Source organism: Pan paniscus, chromosome 1 (genome assembly GCF_029289425.2).
Source record: "Pan paniscus chromosome 1, NHGRI_mPanPan1-v2.0_pri, whole genome shotgun sequence".
Classification (NCBI taxonomy): domain Eukaryota; kingdom Metazoa; phylum Chordata; class Mammalia; order Primates; family Hominidae; genus Pan; species Pan paniscus.
Genome location: NC_073249.2, coordinates 26,695,428 through 26,717,090, shown reverse-complemented (window position 1 = coordinate 26,717,090; position 21,663 = coordinate 26,695,428). Strand labels below are relative to the sequence as shown.

The following is a 21,663-nucleotide window of genomic DNA, read 5'->3' as shown; positions in this document are numbered from 1 at the left end:
GATGGCATAGCTTTCCATTTAATTATTCCTTACTTTTTATCAGCAATTATTTGTATTCTTCAGTGCTCAGTTTTTTCACATCTGTTGTCAGATTTATTCCAAAGTATATCATTTTTTGATGCTGTTACAAATAGCATTACTCTTAATTTCAAGTCATGATTGTTTATTGTGAGTGTGTAATAACACAATTAATTTTTGCATATTGATCTTTTATTCTGCAACTTTGCTAAACTCACTTTTTAATTTAGTGGTTTTTAGATTCTTTAGGATATTCTACAGTGCCAATCATTTTGTCTGCAAATTTTACTTCTTTGTTTCCAATTTGTAGGCATTTTATGTTTTTCTTGCCTTATTTCACTGGTTAGAACCTCTATTACATTGTTAAGTAGAGGTGGTAAAAGCAGACCTCTGTGACTTTTTCCTTCTTTGAAGGAAAGTTTTCTGTCAATCACCACCAACATGACTGACACTAGCAGTAGATTTTTTGTGAAAGCTCTTTATCAATTTGGGAAAGTTTCCTTCTATTCTCAGTGTGCTGGGAGTTTTTTGTTTTTGTTTTGGTTTTTGTTTTTGTTTTGAGACAGAGTTTTGTTCTGTGGCCCAGGCTGGAGTGCAGTGACATGATCACAGCTAACTGCAACCTCTGCCTCCCAGGTTCAAACAATTCTCATGCCTCAGCCTTACAAGCAGCTAGGACTACAGGCATGCTCCACCACGCTTGGCTAATTTTTATTATTTTAGTAGAGGCGGGGTTTCGCCATGTTGGCCAGTCTGGTCTCGAACTCCTGGCCTCAAGCGATCCACCTGTCTCTGCCTCCCAAAGTGCCGGGATTATAAGTGTGAGCCACTGCGCCTAGCCAAGTTTTTATTAGGAATAAATGTGGGGGCCAGGCACCGTGGCTCACACCTGTAATCCTGGCACTTTGGGAGACTGAGGCAGGCGGATCACCTGAGGTCAGGAGTTTGAGACCAGCCTGGCCAACACAGTGAAACCCCATCTCTACTAAAAATACAAAATTTAGCTGGGCGTAGTGGCACATGCCTGTGATCCCAGCTACTCAGGAGGCCGAGGAGGAGAACTGCTTGAAGCTAGGAGGCAGAGGTTGCAGTCAGCCGAGACTGCACCATTGCACTCCAGCCTGGGCGACAAGCATGAATACTTGGTCTAAAAAAAAAAAAAAAAGGTAGAAGGAAGAGAATTTGTCAAATGTTTTGTGGCATCTATTGGAATGATCATATAGATTTTATTGTTTAATCTATTAATATGATAAATTACATCGATTGGCTTTTGAATGATAAAACTACCTTGCATTGCTATGATAAAATCTGCTTGGTGGTGATGCATTACCATCATTATATACTGATAGGTTCAACTTGCTAAAATTTTGTTAAGGATTACTGCATCTGTGTTCATGAAGTCTTCTGTAATGTCATTATTATAAGGTTGTTTTCCGGTTTGGATATCAAAGTAGTACTGGTGTTATAGAATTAATATGGACATATTTCATTCTCTTGAATTTTTTGAGTTTGTAGACAGTTGGTATTATTTCTGCCTTAAATGTGTAGTACAAATCACCATTGAATTTATCTGGGTCTGGAGTTTTCTTTGTTGGAAGGTTGTTTTTTCTTTTTCTTTTTCTTGCTTTTTTTTTTTTTTAGATGGAGTCTTGCTCTGTCACCCAGTCTGAATTGCAGTTGTGTGGTGCGGTCTTGGCTCACTGCAACCTCTGTCTCCTGGGTTCAAGCTATTCTCCTGCCTCGGCCTCCCAAGTAGCTGGGACTACAGGTGTGTGCCACCACGCCTGGCTAATTTTTGTATTTTTAGTAGAGACGGGGTTTCACCATGTTGGCCAGGCTGGTCTCCAACTCTTGACCTTGGGTGATCCACCCACCTCAGCCTCCCAAAGTGCTGGGATTACAGGCGTGAGCCACTGCCTTGCCTGGAAGGTTGTTTTTTCTAGCCACCAATTAATTTCTATAATAAATATAGGGCTTTTCAGGTTACCTTGTTTTTAACTGAATGAACTTTGGTAGTCTGTGTCTTTCAGAGGCTAAATATTTTATCTAAGTTATCTAACTTATTTCTTCTTCTAATGTCTGGAATTTGTAGTGATGTCCTCTCTCTCATTTCTAATATTGGTATTTAGTATCTTCTCTCTTTTTAACCGCCGGATCAGTCTGACTAGAAGTTTATGAATTTTATTGATATTCTTAAAGAATCAACTTTTAGTTTCATTGATTTTCTCTATTTTCTTTTTGTTTTTCATTTTCTTGGTTTTAAAAAATCTTATCTTTATTACTTCCTTTCTCCTGCTCACTAGGGTTTTAATTTTCTTTTCCTTTTCTAGTTTTTTAAGGTAGAAGCTGAGGATATTAATTTGAGACCTTTCTGGTTTTTCTAATAGAGGCAAATTAGGGCAATAACTTTACCTCTAAGCAGGATTTTAGTGGCATCTCACAAATTTTTATATGTTTTCTTTTCATTTTCAATCACTGTTAAACACTTTCTTATTTCCCATTGGATTTCTTCTTTGCCTCATGCATTATTTAAAAGTTTGTTATTTAGTGTATTAGTCTGTTTTTATGCTGCTGATAAAGACATACCCGAGTCTGGGCAATATACAAAAGAAAGAGGTTTATTGGACTCACTGTTCCGCATTGCTGGGGAGGCCTCACAATCATGGTGGAAGGCAAGGAGAAGCAAGTCACATCTTACATGAATGGCAGCAGGCAAAAAGAGGGCTTGTACAGGGAGACTCCTGTTTTAGAAACCATCAGATCTCATGAGACCCATTCACTATCATGAGAACAGCACAGGAAAGTCCTGCCCCTGTGATTCAATCATCTGTCACCGGGTCCCTCCCACAACATGCAAGAATTATGGGAGCTACAAGATGAGATTAGGGTGGAGACACAGAGCCAAACCATATTATTCTACCCCTGGCCTCTGCCAAATCTGGTATCTTCACATTTCAAAGCGAATCATGCCTCTCCAAAAGTTCCCCAAAGTCTCAACTCATTCCAACATTAACTCAAAAGTCCGCAGTCAGCTGGGCATGGTGGCTCACACCTGTAATCCCAGCACTTTGGGAGGCTGAGGTGGGCAGATCACCTGAGGTCAGGAGTTTGAGACAAGCCTGGCTGATAACGGCGAAACCACATCTCTACTAAAAATATGAAAATTAGCCGGCTGTGCTAGCACATGCCTGTAATCCCAGCTACTTGGGAGGCTGAGGCAGGAGAATCACTTAAGCCTAGGAGGTGGAGGTTGCAGTGAGCTAAGATTGTGCCACTGCACTCCAGCCTGGGCAACAGAGTGAGATTCTATCTCAAAAAAAAAAAAAGTCCACAGTCCAAAGTCTTATCTGAGACAAGGCAAGTCCCTTCCACCTATGAGCCTGTAAAATCAAAAGCAAGTTAGTTACTTCCTAGATACAATGGGGGTGCAGGCACTGGATAAATAGAGCCATTCCAAATGGGAGGAATTGGCCAAAACAAAGGGGCTAGAAGCTCTATACAAGTCCTTAATCCAGTGGGGCAGTCAAATCTTAAAGCTCCAAAACGATCTCCTTTGACCGCACGTCTCACAGGTCATGCCGATGGAGTAGGTGGGTTCCCATAGTATTGGGCAGCTCCACCCCTCTGGCTTTGCAGAGTACAGCCTCCCTCCCAGCTGCCTTCACAGGCTGGCACTGAGTGTCTGCGGCTTTTCCAGGTGCACGGTGCAAGCTGTCAGTGGATCTACCATTCTGGGGTCTGGAGGATGGTGGCTCTTTCTCACAGCTCCACTAGGCAGTGCCCCAGTAGGGACTCTGCATGGGGGCTCCCATTCTAAATTTCCCTTCTGTGGTGCCCTAGCAGAGGTTCTCCATGAGGGCTCCGCTCCTGCAGCAAACTTTTGCCTGAGCATCCAGGCCTTTCCTTGCATCTTCTGAAATCTAGGTGGAGGTTCTTAAACCTCAATTCTTGACTTTTGTGCACTTGCAGGCTCAACATCACATGAAAGCTGCCAAGGCTTGAGGCTTGCACCCTCTAAATCCATGGCCCAAGCTCTACACTGGCCCCTTTCAGCCACAGCTGAAGCAGGTGGGATACAGGGCACCAAGTCCCTAGACTGCATACAGCAGAGGGACCCTGGGCCAGGCACACAAAACCACTTTTTCCTCTTAAACCTCTAGGCCTGTGATGGGAGGGGCTGCCACAAAGGTCTCTGACATGCCCTGGAGACATTTTCCCCATTGTCTTGGCTCATTGTTACTTATGCAAATTTCTGCAGCCAGCTTGAATTTCTCCCCAGAAAATGGGATTTTCTTTTCTATCACATTGTCAGGCTGCAAATTTTCCAAACTTTCTTTTTTTGTGTGTGTGTGACAGATTCTTGCTCTGTCACCAGGCTGGAATGTGATGGCGCGACCTTGGCTCACTGCAACCTCCGCCTCCCAAGTTCAAGTGATTCTCCTGCCTCAGCCTCCCAAGTAGCTGGGACTACAGGTGTACACCACCATGCCCAGCTAATTTTTGTATTTTTAGTAGAGATGGGGTTTCACCATGTTGGCCAGGATGGTCTTGATCTCTTGAGCTCGTGATCCACCCACCTCAGCCTCCCAAAGTGCTGGGATTACAGGTGTGAGCCACTGTGCCCACCCAAATTTTCCAAACTTTTATGCTCCATTTCCCTTTTGAAGCTGAATGCCTTTAACAGCACCCAAGTCACCTCTTGAATGCTTTCTTTTAGAAATTTCTTCTGCAAGATACCCTAAATCATCTCTCTCAAGTTCAAAGTTCCACAAACCTCTAGGACAGGGGCAAAATGCTGCCAGTCTCTTTGCTAAAACATAGCAAGAGTCACCTTTGCTCCAGTTCCCAACAAGTTCCTTATATGCCTCTGAGACCACCTCCTCCTGGACCTTATTGTCCATATCACCATCAGCATTTTTGTCAAAGCCATTCAACAAGTCTCAAGGAAGTTCCAGATTTTCCCACATTTTCCTGTCTTCTTCTGAGCCTTCCGAATTGTTCCAAGCTCTGCCTGTTACCCAGTTCCAAAGTTGCTTCCACATTTTTGGGTATCTTTTCAGCAATGCCCCACTCTACTGGTACCAACTTACTGTATTAGTTTGTTTTCATGCTGCTGACAAAGACATATCTGAGACTGGGCAATTTACAAAAGAAAGAGGTTTATTGGACTCACAGTTCCACATGGCTGGGGAGGCCTCACAATTATGGCAGAAGGCAAGGAGCAGCAAGCCACGTCTTACATGGATGGCAACAGACAAAAAGAGAGCTTGTACAGGGAGACTCCCGTTTTAAAAACCATCATATTTTGTGAGACCTATTCACTATCATGAGAACAGCATGGGAAAGACCCACTCCATGATTCAATAATCTCTCACCAGGTCCCTCCCACAACACGTAGGAATTATGGGAGCTGCAAGATGAGATTTGGGTGGGGACACAGAGCCAAACCATACTATTCAGTTTCTAAAACTTGGACATCTTCCAGATACCTTTTTGTTATTGATTTCTAATTTAATTCCATGTGGTCAGAGAACATATTTTGCATAATTTGAATTTTTGAAAACATTGTTCTGTGGCCCATGACATTGTTGTAACTATTCCACAAAAACTTAAAAAGAATATGTATTCTGTTGTCGTCGGGTGGAGTGTTCTACAGATATCAATTAGGACAAGTTAATTGATGGTGTTAAGCCTTCTATATCCTTACTGATTATCTGGGTTCTTGTTCAATCAATTATTGAGAGAAAGGTGGTGAAATCTCCAACTATTTGTGCAGTTCTCCTATTAGGTTTTACCACTTTTTGCTTCATGAATTTTAAAGCTCTATTATTAAATGTATATACATTTAAAATTGTTGTATCATCTTGATGAGTTGTCTTTTTTAACATTATGAAATAGCTATCTCTGGTAATATTCTTTGCTCTTAATTCTATTTTGTCTGATATTAATATGGCTACTCTAGCTTATTTTGATTAGTGTTAGCATGGTTTATCTTTTTTTACATTTAATGTATTTGTGTCATTATATTTCAATTGTGTTTTCTTGTAGACAGCATCTAGTAGGGTATTGCTTTTGAATTGTATCTAACAATCCTGCCTCTGACCATTTACATTTAATGTGATTATTGATATGATTGATAAAATCCAGGGTCTTGTTATTTCCTTTCCATTTGTCCCATCTGTTTTTTTCCCCTTTTACTCTTTTATCATCTACTTCTGAATTAACCACAGGTTATGTCCTTTGTGAGCTTACAGCTATAACTCTGTGCTTTTTTTTGGTGTTGCCTCAGGGTTTATAGTATATATCTTTAATTTATTATACTATACCTTCATGGAATATTTTATCACTTCATCTATAGTTTAAGATCTTTATTTCTATTTCTCCTCTCCTGGTTTTATACTTTTGTTGTCATTCATTTTAATGTACATATAGTGTATATTTCATGATATATTGTTATTAGTTTGCTTTAAACAGTTAATTATCTTTTAAAGAGATTTTTAAAATAAGAAACGTGTTTTGTATATTTTAAATAGAAAAATATTTTATATTTGCCCACATATATACATTTCTGGCATTCTTTATTCTTTTTTGTATATCCAGATTTCCATCTGTTATTTTTTTCTGCCTAAAGGGCTTCAACATTTCTTGAATTGTAGATCTTGTAGTGATGAATTCTTTCAGCATTTGTGCATGTGAAAATGTATTTTACCATATTTTGTCTTGCTTTATTTTGCATATTTAGAAATTTACTTTTTGACATGAGAGTCTTTTGGAGGGGTACAGCTTTATTGACCTATAACTCGCATACCATACAATCCACCCACTTGAAGTGTACAGTTCTATGGTTGTTAGTATGGAGATGTGTAGCCTTCACCACAATCAATTTTAGAACATTTCCATCACTGCAAAGAGAAACTTTGTACACTTCATCTGTCAATCATTGAGCTCCCACCTCTTCCAGCCCTGGGCATCCTACTTTCTGTGTCTATAGATTTTTCTACTCTGAAAATGTCATCTAAATGGAACCATACAGTATGTGGCTTTTTGTGGCTAAGTTCTTTCATTTAGAATAATCCATTCAAGGGTCACTTATGTTGTAGTATGTATCATTATTTCATTCCTTTTTAATTGTCATTGTATTGATATACCTACCATATTTTATACCTACCATTAATTCATCAGTTGAATGAACACGTGGGTTGTTTCCATTTTTTACTTTCATGAATAATGCTATTATGAGCATTGGTGGACAAGGTTTTGTGTGGATATAAGTTTTTATTGCTCTTGGTTATATAACTAGGGGTAGATTTATTGGGTCATATGGTAATTCTATGTTTATCTTCTTGAGGAACTGCTAGACTATTTTCCAAAGTGCCTGTACCACTTGATATTCCTACCAGCAACGTATGTGTGTTCCCATTTCTCCACATTCTTGACAACATCTATTATTCTCTTTTATATTATAGCCAACCTATTAGGTATGAAGTAGTGTCTCATTGTGGTTTTGATTTACACTCTTCTACTAGCTAATGATGTTGAGTATCTGTCCTTTCATTTGCTTATGGGCCATTGAATATTTTCTTTGGAGAAATGTCTATTCCAATCCTTTGCCCATTTTGTTCTGTTTTTTGTTTCATTTTGTTTTGAGACAGAGTCTAGCTCTGTCACCCAGGCTGAAGGGCAGTGGTGTGATCTCGGCTTACTGCAACCTCCTCCTCCCAGGTTCAAGTGATTCTCCTGCCTCGACCTCCCTAGTAGCTGGGATTACAGGAGCACGCCGCCATGCCCAGCTGATTTTTTTGTATTTTAGTAGAGATAGGGTTTCACTGTGTTGCCCAGGCTGGTCTAGAACTCCTGAGCTCAGGCAATCCACCTGCCTCTGTCTCCCAAAGTGCTAGGATTACAGGCGTGAGCCACCGCACCTGGCCCCTTTGCCCATATTCAAATTGGGTTATTTATTTATCTTTTTGTTATTGAGTTGTAAGAGTTCCTTATATATTCTAGGTACAAGTCCTTTATCAGATATATTAATTTCAAATATTTTCTTCTGTTCTTTGTGACTGCCTTTTCATTTTTCTTTTTTTAAATTTTGTTTTGATATAATGTCTCTTCATTTTCTTGATGGTAACCTTTGAAGCATAGAAGTTTTATATTTGATAAAGTCTAATTTATCTGTTCTTTTCTTTGTTCCTTGTGCTTTTGGTGTCATAGATGAGAAACCATTGCCTATTCCAGGATTTACCCCTATGTTTTTTTCTAAGAGTCTTACAGTTTTAGCTATGACATTTAGGTCTGTGATCCATTTTGAGTTAATTTTTATATGTGGTAGGAGGTAGGGTTCAACTTAATTCTTTTGCACATGGATATTCAGTTGTCTTAGCATCATTCATTGAAAAGACTTTACCTCATCTTTGAAGACAGACTACCTCATCTTTGGTATATAATTCCAGAATGTCGCCTCTCTTTTCTTTCAGAACTTTAAAAATGTTCTGGCTGACATGGCTCTGACAAGAAGTATACAGTCATTTTATCTTTGCTCCTTTCTATATATTATGTATATTTTCTGTAGATCCTTTTCAAGGTTTTTTCCTTACCACTGGTTTTAGCCAATTTGATGTGCATTGGTGTTGTTTTCTTGATGTTTCCTGTGCTTGGGATTTGTTGGGCTTCTTGAATCTGTGAGTTTTCATCAAATTTGGAATACCTTCACTCATTATTTATTCAAAAATATTTTCTGTCTCTTCATCTCCTTCAGAGACCCCAATTACACATACATTGGACTGGTTGAAGTTGTGCACACTGATGGTCTATTCATTTCTTTCCATCTCTTTACTCTTTGTGTTTCATTGTTTGATTTTTTTGTCTTTTTAAAAATTTTTGTTTTTCTTTTTTTGCTTTGTACATCTGTCAGCTCATACCTATGGGTTTCATTGTGAAGAGTTTATATTGCTACATCTTCAAGCTCACTAATATTGTCTTCTGTAGTATACAATCTTTTGTTAATCCTATCCAGTGTATTTTTTATCTCAGGCATTGTTTTTTTTCACCTAAGTTTGAATTCGATTGTTTTTATATCTTGTTTCTCTTTTATATACATATGCTTTCCTATAGCATTTTGAACATATGGACTATAACTGTGTTCATACCCTTGTGTAATAATTCCATCATTAATGTCATTTTTGATCATTTCTATTGATCGATTTCTCTTCATTATGAGTTGCATTTTCTTACTTCTTTGCATACCTTATAATTTTTCACTGCATTCCAGACATCATGAATTTACCTTGTTGAGTGTTAGATATTTTTGTATTCTTTTAAATATGCTAGAAGTTTATTCTGGAATGCAGTTAATTTACTTGGAAGCATTTTGATCTTTTCAAGGCTTGCTTTTCAGTTTTGCTAGGCAGGACCAGGGTAGCCTCTAATCTTGGGCTAATTTTTCCCTCTTACTGAATATTATACTTGATGCCCTGTTTATTACAGATTTTTCTACTCTGGCTGGTGATAATACAAACTGTTCTGCACTCTAACAATTGTCTCTTCCATTCCTCCCTGGTGTTCTTTTCCTGGCATCAGCTAGCTCCTCACACACATATGCTTATTGTTACTCAGCTGAAGACTTGAAGGAAATCCTCTGTAGATCTCTGGAGTTCTCTCTGTACAATTTTCTCTTCTCCGTGTAGCATTTTTTTTTCCTCTCTTGGACTTTGCCCTGTGAACTCTAGCTACATTGGCTTCCTCAAACTCTCAAATCTGTCTCTTTAACTCAAGAAGATTTCCTATTTGAGTTTCCCTTCCCTAGCTGTGTCCTGGAAACTCTCCAGGCAGTAAGCAAGGGCAATCATAGCACTCATCTCATCTGTCAAGTTTATCTTAGGGATTACTGTTCTATATTGCTTATTGTCCAATGTCTGACAGTATTTCATATATTTTGTCCAGATTTTTAGATGTTTAATGTGAAAGGGTAAATCCTGTCCCTGTTACTCCATCTTGGATGGAAGCTATAGTCCTCAATAAATGTTTGACTCCATTCTCTAAACACTGAGTGATTTTATCATTGGCAATAGATTCTATCATTGGCAATAGATTTTATCATTGGCAATAGATTCTATCATTGGCAATAGATTTTATCATTGGCAATAGATTCTAGGTTCTTACTGGTAACTTCAGTGTTAGACCTTCTGGATGTTCATGGCTAGGCACCATGGCAAGTTTACAATGATATATGTTATTGCGATGTCTCCTATTTGTTTCAGTTATCTCTTGTTTTCTCATTTAGACTGCAAATTCCCTGAGGTCAGAAACCCTCCAATGTTACATTTCTATGTATCTTCCACCCAAAACTAGGCAAATTTATTTTTAACTCTTACTTAATCTTTACCCATTTGAAAATTCCATTTGAAGTGTTACCAAATAATACATGTAGGATTAGAGTTTATGTTAAACATCAATGCCACGTATTCAAACGCTATGAGTGAAAATGAATGCTGATTCATCCCCTAATTTTATATATGCTAGGAGGAAGAACCACCACCCCTACCTTCACTGTGGTCAGCTGAGAACTGTCTTCTAATTATCCACCAGGCTTGTCAATATCTTTTTAAGAAAATAATTTTTTCAAAAATGTAGATAAATCAAAACCCTATAAAATCTACACACTTAAGTAGCTAGTTCTTCAGTAACAGAGAGCTCTGACCTTTCATGTAAAAGCTTTTGTAAATATTAGTCAAAGTGAATATTATTCACTTTGTAAAGTAATAATATTCAATTAGATCATGTTGGAGTCTTGTTTTTTTCATCAATGAATTGTTATTAATTCTAATCTAAGGAGAAATAAGATAAAATCATGTTTTAAATCTGCTTTAATATTCTGGTAGTATATTGGGAAAAAATACATGCTATTTCATCCACTCCCTCTGCAACAAATACACCCTCATTCAACAGTAAATACATTTCAGGTTCTGTCCTTGGCGGTAAGGATGCTACTGAGGGGAAGACACCAAATGCCTTGTTTTCATGGTATATTCCCTTTTGGTACTATTCATTTTATGGAGGCTTTATTTAGGTTAATAGCATAATATATTTATAATGTGTGAAGATCCGTGGGTTTATTCAACAAATCATTTGTTGAGTACCTTATATATTCCAGACATTGTTCTAGGCACTGATATTACAGCAGTGAACAAAACAGACAAATCCGCTGCTTCCATGGAGCTTATATTGGAGGTTGGGTAGCAGTAAAGTAGATAAACATAAGGCAGGTGGTAAACGCTCTAAAGAAAAATAAAGCATGGTGATGAGCCAGCTAGTCATGAGAAGGAGTTCTGTTTTATGTAGGGGTATCAGGGAAGGCCTCACTTGTAAGATATGGCACTGTTACAGAGACACGATGAAGTGAGGAAACTAGTTAGCCAGGCAGACTATTTGGGAAATTATTCCAGGCTGAAGGAAAATTGCAAGTGCAGATACACGAATGCAGGATTAGGCTTGGTGTATCTGAGTGGAACCAACAGAGCAAGGGAGGAGTGTTAGGAAATGAGGGTAAAAGGGCAGAGGAGTAAAATTAAATAAGACAGTGTACTCCATAAAAAAGTAATTGCATTTTACTTGGAAATGGGAAGCCACGGGAAGGTTATGAGCAGGGGAGAGGCATGACCACATTTATTTCATAAAACAATTGCTTTAGCTACTATTGAGACTATGACTTTGGAAGGGCAAGAGCAGAAGCAAGAACATGACAAGGCTATTGCAGTTATTCGGGTGAGAGATGGGTGGCCTGGCCTGCACTGCTGGCACTGGAGATGGGGAGAAGTGGTCAGATTCTGAATGTATTTCAAATGTTTATGCTGAGTGAAAGAGTCAGACAAAAAAAGAATGTATACTGTATTATTCCATTTATATCAAATTCTAGAAAATGCAAACCAATCTGCAGTGACAGAAGGTTGTCTGAAGACAGCTGGGAGAAGGGAGGGAGGGATTATAAAGGATCATGAGAACTCTTTCAGAGGTGATGGTGATGAATATGTTAATTAACTTCATTGTGGTAATGGTCTCATGGGTGTAGACATATGTCAAAAATTATCATTGTACACTTTAAACATGTGCAATTTATTGTAGGTTAATTATACTTCAACAAAGCTATTAAAAAAGACATGGGATTGTCTGATGGATTGGACTTGGGTGTGAGAAAAAAGAGGTCAAGGATGGTTTGTATGTTTTTGGCTTAAGCACCTAGAAGATAGGAATTAAATTGTCATTCCTATTCCTCAAATAGGGAAGACTGAAAGGAGCAGAGTTTGAGAGAAAAAGATAAAGAGTTTGGTTTTCAGCATATTGTTAGAGATGCCTATTAGACACATCTAAGATATTAAAACAAATAAATACACAGTAGAAAAGAAATGAAGAATGAACGCAACTACTACTTGGATAGAAAGTGCTTGTCCGTGACCTTACCAAATGTATATTTTCTCAAGACAGCATTGGAATTACATTGGCCCAGTAGGATCTCTCACGGCTCCTACAGACAAAAATTTGTGAGCATCTGTTTACCGTTTTTTCCTTATTCAATATAATGGATTGCACAGACAAGCCACATTCTTTCTTCTTGCTTTTAAGTAATACGATTTGTTTGGGAAACCAGCTGCTGGGTTTGTTGTTCAAGGTTGATGAGTAACCTTAGAGATTGCAATGAGAAGCTGCTGGTCACAGACGGATGCCAAGTTCTTCAACCAGGGCTGGAGAGCATTGTAGCCACTCTTCTCTGGGCTGACCTGCTCATGCAGTCCCCCGCTTTTTTAATTGCACATATAAATCATCCAGTTATAGTATGATTTAAATAAGATTTTGCTTCCCTGCTCAGAAAGAAAGTACAAAAATTGCTTGTTGCTTGATGGAGGCTTTACAGAGTTGTGATTAAAAAGGAGCATACTACCTGGGTTTGAATCTTAGCTCCATCACTCACTAGGTGTTTGAATGCCTTAAGGTAGTCATCTCTGAAATGGGGATCATAATAGGACCTACTACTCTAAGGTGCGATTGTTGTGAAGATTAATCTTAATTCTGGCATGAAATAAGTATACAATGGAAGCTCATCACACTGTTATTAAATTAATTTACTTTTTTCCTATGGATATAGATCTAGGAATCTCAAGATCTCAGCCCAAGGACCATTACCCATTTCTATTAACGACCAAGCAGGCCACGGGCTCTGATTTATATCCTCAGCCCCCTATTCCACTCACCTCCCCCTTTCTTAATCAAAGAGCACCACGGGATGGTGCCCCCAAGGAAGCCCTGGGAGGCTGAAAAGGAGGGAGCCTGAAACCAGAGACTAACAGTGGCAAATCGCGGGTGGGATTTGGCAGTTCAGAAAAGGAGGTACCATGCCAAGAGTGGGGGTAGCGGGGTGAAGTAGCGGGGTGAAATAGCGGGGTGAAGTAGCGGGGTGAAGTGGGGGGCTGGTTCGGGACAGGCCACAAACCAGAAACTGCGAGAAGGCGCCAGAAGGGACCTGTTGAGATGGCGCAGGGTTGGGGGACCCAAGCGCGCGGGGAGGGGTGAACTAAGAATGGAGTCACGCGGAGGTGCTGCGAGGGACTGGGGCAAAGGCAGGTGATTGGGCGAGGGAGTCCTGGTTGCCACGGCAGCGACCAGAGGAGAAGGCTTCGAGGAGAGGAGGAGGCTGCTGTCAGTCCTCCTCCTGGAGGTCTCCCGCATCCCTCCTAGAGCCTCTGCTGACGTGTCAGTCGGAAACTGCTCAGACCTTCGCGGGCGCCGCCCCTCTGCGCTTGTCTTCCCACATGCCCCCGGCGCTCCGCCTGGTCCCTGCCCGCGTCCCTGCCCCCGTCCCTGCCCCCGTCCCTGCCCCCGTCCCCGCCCCGTCCCCGCCCCAGTCCCCGCCCCAGTCCCCGCCCCAGTCCCCGCCCCGTCCCCGCCCCAGTCCCCGCCCCAGCCCCCCCGTCCCCGCCCCGTCCCCGCCCCCGTCCCGCCCCTCTGCGCCCGCCCCGGCCTCCTCCTCCGCGTCACCGGCTCCCCGAGGTGACCACAACATGGCTGCGGCGCCTGGGCTGCTCGTCTGGCTGCTCGTGCTCCGGCTGCCCTGGCGGGTGGCGGGCCAGCTGGACCCCAGCACTGGCCGGCGGTTCTCGGAGCACAAACTCTGCGCGGACGACGAATGCAGCAGTGAGTGCGCTGGAGGGGCGGCTGGCCTCGGGGCGGCTGGCCTCGGGGTCTCCGCCGGCCCCGGGGGTCTCCGCGGCGGCGCCGCCTGGGCTGTGCGGGAACGGGAGTTCCGCAGCCCCTGGCCGGCCCGGGGGTCGCAGGCGGGATGGGCTGAACGCGGCGGTGGGCGCGCTCCGGGTCCCTGTGTCTGCCTTCTCCCGCTCTGCCTGCGCCCGGCCCCTCGGGCCTGACCATGGGGGGCTGCACCTCCCACTTGTTGCCAGCGTTTTATTTTTCCTCTGCTGAGGCGGGGGGTTGCTTGCGGTGGTCCCCGGCTTCCCCAATAGTGGCTCACAGCGTCCCCTTCCCACCCCCCCCCCCCAATCCGCCTGGGCTCGGAGGGTAGATGTGGTTGCGCGCCGCGCGTCTGGGCTCCCCACGCCGCAACCAAAGCTTTCCTGCCCGCGCTGCGGGGACCTCGGTGGGTGCATCACCCCGGCAGATGCGCTAAGGGCTCGGTGGGCGTTTTCCCAGTGGCAGGTTGATGGTGGGGTTTGTTTGGAAAGGCTCCCTGCCGCTGCTCCTTTGCCCTTCTGCTTTATTGGGATTTGGGCTTGTACCGCCTTTTGAACAGGAATTGGGAGTTTAGGTTTGGGACGAGTCCGGAGTCCAAGTACTCATTGTATTCCGAGGTCTCTGCCCCGACTTTGATTAATCCTGTCGTTTCTGTGCTTGGAAGCCGCCTTGCAGACTGCTAGGCAGGACTGCAGGAAGACCAAAATCTTTCGCTCTGCAGAGACCGAGGATCTGCACCGGCCACCTGGGACCGGCAGCCTCCTCTTCTGTGCGCAGGAAGCGGAATTGCTCTCCAGTCTGGGATTGGAGGTGGGCGGTGGAGAGGGCACAGATCTTCAGGCTCAGATGAAGAAGGTTATTACAGGAATGACAGTAAATACTCCAAGGGTCTCATAAGCCAAGCTTGGTTTAGCCTTAGCCGCTTGTGTGTTGAAACCTCTTCCCTCTATGTTCGCCGGACCAGGATCATTTTAGGGCCTCCCAGACCGTCTCAACCTTGTAACTTACTGATAGCCACTGCAGAAACGGTTTTTCATACACTGTTAAGCAATGCCTATAGAAACGTATTCATTTTAAGAAGGCCAAGAACTCTACGGTTTAGCTATTTATATTCAAATTGATGTTATCAAAACCGAATTTCATAATATTAACTGTTTGTATCTCTACAACACTAATCAAGAAAAGAGATCTCTAATGAGTGTGAAGCCATTCCTAGAGATAACCCTGTGGTTGATGTAAATAAACACTACAAAGGCGGTACAACTGCCATGATTTTTCCCTTTAGTTTTCTTGGGTCAAAGCCACGCTGTTACCCATTTGCCATTGGCAATGGCAAGATAGTTGGTATTCTTTGCTTGCAAGCATTGCCCTGCCTGGGTTCCTCAAAACAGGTTACCTGGAGAATCATCACATCACTGATGCTTCTTCAGTACTGAGGCGTGATGTTAGAAGAGCTCACGGTTGTAACATAACTTGAGAAATGGTACGTGTTCAGAGGAAACCAAATACAATAGGCATCAACAGGAGCAAGGTCTAGATGGGTCTGTGTTGTGTTGTAGAAAGTGTTTAGTAATGTGAGTATGTACGGTGCCCTTGTGTGGTTTTCAAATAGCTGTTCCACAGGGCGCATTTTGTTGGCATCTCAAATATTATTATAAATCCTCTATGATCTATTGTAAGGGGGAGCAAAAGAAACATTGCCATTTTCAATTCTGATCTTATTCCCAACCTTAAATTGTCCATCATCTTAAACCTGGCCTCACACTCAATTATATCTGAGCTACAAAGCTGACATGTTGGAAAGTAATCAGAGTTTAGCTTCAAAAAACAAGTAGCCCCTTCTAAATCTATATGCCTGTATAGCCATTTAAAGGCACGTTTTTAATGTATTTTATTGCAAATTGGCTTTTGGAAAAAATCTTATTTCTATTCGTCCTTCTTTGTCTCTGCTATTTAGATGTATTTATTGTCCATTTCATCTTACATGGGAAACTGTGTATGTGGTCAACAAAAATAAAAGTACTGCTTCAACCAGTTTCTAGATCAAGCGTGATTGAATTACTGACCTATTCTCATAGTTTTGCTTAGTCCCAGCCAAATGAGATGTTGACTTTTGATTTTGTTTATAGAAAAATATACATAAGGGTATTCTTTCCTTTGTTTTGAAACTTAATGTTGGATACAGTCAACATTATTTACTTTCAGAAAATATTGCCTTGTGATGTAATCGAATCTATAGTAGGGTGTGATAGATATCCTTTCCCATTAATTTATCCAGACACTGTACTGAGGGAACAACTTGGCTGCAAATGAAATTGACAGTGTTTACTGCTACATAGTACTGGTTACAGTCACTTGAAGATAGACCCTTTTAGTGGTTAGTTCAAGTTAATTGACCTCTTGGGGGTTCCTGGGTACTCTAGTTCCCTATTACCCGTTCATGTAGCTATGCTTAAGCTAATCATCATCTGGGCTTGAATTTACCCATTTGCAAAAGGAAGCTTTTTATGAATATGAAACAGAAAAGATTGAGGACTAGAAGGTTAGAGAGGGAATCGAGAGTTTCACTTGGGTGAGAAAAGCCATGTGTAGTAGTTGACACATTGCTTTTTGTTTCTCAGTATTATCCATAGAGAAAAATAGAGAAGGTTTTCCTTTCCCTTGTCTGCTTGCAGAAGGTACGATTTATAGCAGTAAAGCTCAAAGGATTTGAGATACTTTGAGCATATGAAAGAAATTCCAGAGAGTACTGGAAAAACTTGGTTGTTGTTTATAGTGGGATTCTTATATTTCCTGATAAATCAATATGCACTGTGAACACTGAATCCTGATATCTGGCTATTTTTTCTCTCTCTCTTTATATACAGTGTTAATGTACCGCGGTGAGGCTCTTGAAGATTTCACAGGCCCGGATTGTCGTTTTGTGAATTTTAAAAAAGGTGATCCTGTATATGTTTACTATAAACTGGCAAGAGGATGGCCTGAAGTTTGGGCTGGAAGTGTAAGTAAAATTTCGACATACTTTATTTGCTTAATTTTTATTGGCTTCTTTAGCACTGTAGAGTTAAATGACTGCATTTTCTTGGGACCTTTGATGGAGTTAACTTGTCCTCTCTGCCTGACTGTGAAAAAAGATGGCCCTGTGTCCCCAGCAGGCCTTGGGTCTGCACAGAGTAGGGGCTCAGCAGAGCCTTCTGAAATAGAACTGATTCTGGCAAGTTCCCCTCAGCGTCAACCTCTAGGATGCTGCATACGTATTAGAGGTTGAAATGGTAAGAGCTGAAAAATACTTCATTGCTTTAAAAAGGAAGGATTCATAGGAATTAGACTTACTCCTGTAAACTATATGTGAGAGAGTGTTTCAGGCATGTAAGCTTAAAGTTGATTTTATGTGTATTTCTTTGTTTATATTATTATTTATGAAAAAGTGGCAGTCTTGGGAACAGTTCCCTAATCATCTGTGCTATTATAAGTCTGTAAAAAAGCAAAATGTTGTTTCCTGTGTCCTTTCTTGTTTGTTTGTTTTTTTTTTTTTTTTTTTTTTGAGGCGGAGTCTTGCTTTGTCGCCCAGGCTGGAGTGCAGTGGCGCGATCTCGGCTCACGGCAAGCTCCGCCTCCCGGGTTCACGCCATTCTCCTGCCTCAGCCTCCCGAGTAGCGGGGGCTGCAGGTGCCCGCCACCACGCCCGGCTAATTTTTTGTATTTTTTTAGTAGAGACGGGGTTTCACTGTGTTAGCTAGGTCTCGATCTCCTGACCTTGTGATCCACCCACCTTGGCCTCCCAAAGTGCTGGGATTACAGGCGTGAGCCACTGCAACCGGCCTCTTGTTTGTATTTTTGTTTGCAGCCTTGGGGTCATCCTTGTCCTGCTTTTCAGACACTTGTGTCTGGAGGTTACCCCAGGGGATTGATTCCCAGCTGATTTTATGGGTACCCTGCTGTCAGACCTGGCAATCAATGACTGCATCATGCTTTGGTATTTTTAATGAGGAGATTCACTGGGAGTGACCTGATTGAGAGGCCTGTCTTATGAGTTATTGTCCTTTCCTTTTTAGAAAGCGTGATATGTGGACTGTGTCTTTACTTCAAGTAGTAAGGGTCCTCGATATCTTTAGGATTGTCCCAACTTAGAGAAATACCCATCCCAACTATGAAAGTTTTCACTGTCAATAAAACACCAAACAAACAAAGAGAAAATAAGGCTTGAGAAATCCCCTTGGGGAAAATAGACTGATTTTGTTGGCATTCCAGGTTCCTAGGGAGTAATCTTGGGAAACAACAACTGGTCAGGTTCAGCTCTCCTATTTAGAGAGCATCCCAAGTGACTCGCTCCATACCAAAACAAATCTATTCTATTTCTTTCAAGTCTACCTAATGAGATTTGTTGATAATCTTTACTCTTGGAAATGTTTTTCCATGTACCTAGGCTGCGTTTTTCATAGAAAAGTTAAGTTTTTTTTTCCACTCCTCATCTTTGAGCATTTGGATGAATGAACTTGACTTAACATTTTCCTCCCACTGCAGTTTTGCTCATTCACGTATTCACCTCTGGATGTCCTGTCAGTCTTTCTGGGTCACACCTCTCATCCTGCCTTCTTAAGGAACGCTGCCTTCAGCACCCAGCCAGAAGGGATCTTTGCTGCCTGATGATTGTTTAGGTGGCACTTTGTTTGCACTGTTCATGTGGCATTTGCTTTACTGCTTTGTATGGCAGTTAATTTGTGTACTGTCTTAGCTCACGTAAAGTGAAAGACTCTTTAATGGAAAGGCTCATGCCTTATCTGTCTTCTTTTTCAGTATTTCCTTACGAGGCAGTGGCATTTATTTATATTTGTCCTGATATTATCTTATGCAGAATTTGTTCTCTTAAGGCAATACTCTACTTTCCCCCCTACCCCCCGCCCAAATGAAATCAACAGTACCTTGGCAGAAATGATGTATGAAAGCAAAATTAGACATAAAGATTTTTTCTTGTCATGTGAGCCTATGTTTTTTTTTGTTGTTTTTTTTTTTTGGTCAAATCATAAGAAATGAGATGCCCCCTGTGGTCCCAACTGACAAAGATTAAGGAAGGTAAATGTATAGTACTTCCCTTTCCCTATGTACCTCTACCTCTGATTTGTTTCCTTTTTCCAGGTGCTCCCTTAAAATAGTCTCCCCTCTAATTTGATGAACCTTATTCTTAGGAAATTAAAAACTCTGTCTTCAGCTTTCAAAATGATTCTCATTTGTTTCTTAGTTTTCATTCTGCAGTCTTTTTTTGGTTTCTTAGCATTTTAGACTTGATCTGCCAATAACACAGAGTTTAATTGCCCTTATCTAATCTCCATGGCAGTATTTTACTACTAATACTGGCTTTCAGATAGTTTTCAGATCAAGAGCACTCATGAATGGAGATGTTTTATGAATTAGTGATAAGATGGCCTTTTTTTCTTTTTGTGCATTTGATTTACATGCCAGCCTCCTCCTTTAATGATTGGGAGATCTACCTCTCCTTTCAGACAGTAGCTAGTAAAAGACTGTGTGTTTCTCAAGAGGGCACATTTTACTAGTGCTGAAAATGAATGGAATTATTTTCTGTAGAGATTTTGGTTTGCATGAAATGAAAGCTTGGTGTGCAGATTAGTGTGTATTACACTGTAATTTTGTTTTGTCTCCAGTTACCTGTAATATCGTTTTGGAAAACGGCAGTATAGCACATCATATGCGCAAATACAGTTGATCCTTGGGCAACACAGGTTTGAACTGTGTGGGTCCACTTATAATGCAGATTTCTTTCAATAAATATATTGTAAAATTTTGTGGAGGTTTGCATTAATTTGTTAAAAACTCTCAGACCGCATAGCCTAGAAATACTGAAAAAATTAAGAAAAAGGTATGTTATTGATATGTAAACCATATGTAGATCCTAGTGTATTTTATTCTTTACTACCATAAAACATACACAAATCTGTATAAAAAGTTACAGTTTATCAAAACGTACACACACAAACTCAGATCTTACATGGCACCTTTTGCAGTTGAGAGAAATATAAACAAACGTAAAGATAAAATATTAAATCATAATTGCATAAATTAATTGTGCTACCTACTGTACTATAATAGTTCATAGCCACCTCCTCTTGCTATTCTAGTGAGCTCAAGTATTGTGAGTATCCACTTAAAATGCCATGTGACGCTAATCATTTCCACGTGAGCAGTTCATCTCTCCAGTAAATTGTATAGTGCGTAAAAAGTGATCTCTTGTGGTTCTCATGTATTTTTTGTGTTTAGTGCAATACTGTAAACCTTGAATAACACTCTGGGACCCATACAAAGTGTCACTAGTGATGTTGGAAGTTGTCTCCAATAGCGGAGAAAAGTAATGACATTACAAGAAAAAGTTGATTGCTTGATATGTGCTGTAGATTGAGGTTTGCAGCTCTCTCGTTCATATTTCTCATACAGAATTTGATTGATATGTGTCCCTTTTGCCCATTCTTTTGTATAGGTTGGACGCATTTTTGGATATTTTCCAAAAGATTTAATCCAGGTAGTCCATGAATATACCAAAGAAGAGCTACAAGTTCCAACAGATGTAAGTTGTGGATTTCTGTCTTGTTCTCAGTTATAAGTTGGCTTATAAGTGACTACCTAGAAAAAAAGAAAAATTTCAAAAGAATTTAAATGAGATTTTATCATAATCTGATAGTTATCTAATATATGGAAATAGATGTTCTTATATAAGGCTATGTACTCTTTTTTTTTTTTTGAGTCGTAGTCTCGCTCTGTCACCCAGGCTGGAGTGGAGTGGCGTGATCTCGGCTCACTGCACACTCTGCTTCCTGGGTTCACACCATTCTCCTGCCTCAGCCTCCCAAGTAGCTGGGACTACAGGCGCCCACCTAATTTTTTGTATTTTTAGTAGAGATGGGGTTTCATTGTGTTAGGATGGTCTCGATCTCCTGACCTCATGATCCGCCCGCCTCAGCCTCCCAAAGTGCTGGGATTACATGCGTGAGCCACTGCGCCCGGCCAAGGCCGTGTACTCTTATACAAGGCTTTTCTTTGCTGCTTTATATGTGAAAAATAAAGAGTTCAGTAGTTTTATATTTACTTATTAATGTTAGAAGGCAAAAAATTTCATTTCACAAGCAAAAGGAGAAATTTGAAAACTACTTATTGGATAGCTGTTAGACATTTTAAGGATATAGAAATCAGGTTAAATTAATTATGCTCTAATTTTATACTGAGCCAGAAATGCAAACTTACAAAGGTTTTCTTATTATTGACTCTGTAGTGATTTAAGCGATTATAGTTATAGATTTGGAAAAGGGAACCAGAGAGTTTCAGGTAAGGTCCAGTCTCATATCTGTAAGGCGCTAACTACACATTCTGTAGAGCATTTATCTATAGTGCACAATGGCTTCG

The 21,663-nt window shown here is 40.9% G+C and overlaps 1 protein-coding gene across 2 annotated transcripts in view; it reads left to right on the top strand.

Annotated features, from left to right (window-relative positions):
* Positions 1-8,527: 8,527 nt before the first annotated feature.
* MIA3 (MIA SH3 domain ER export factor 3) overlaps positions 8,528-21,663 on the top strand; it is a 53,602-nt gene continuing 40,466 nt past the window's right edge. Inside the window, exons 1-3 of one of the 2 annotated variants that reach the window (XM_034947404.3) lie at positions 8,528-14,199; positions 17,121-17,254; positions 20,744-20,830. In XM_034947404.3, the coding sequence (XP_034803295.3) occupies positions 13,818-14,199; positions 17,121-17,254; positions 20,744-20,830 (603 nt within the window). In that variant the 5' untranslated portion in view covers positions 8,528-13,817. The remainder of the gene's footprint in view (positions 14,200-17,120; positions 17,255-20,743; positions 20,831-21,663) is intronic. The other variant, XM_034947388.3, reaches the window with a different exon arrangement.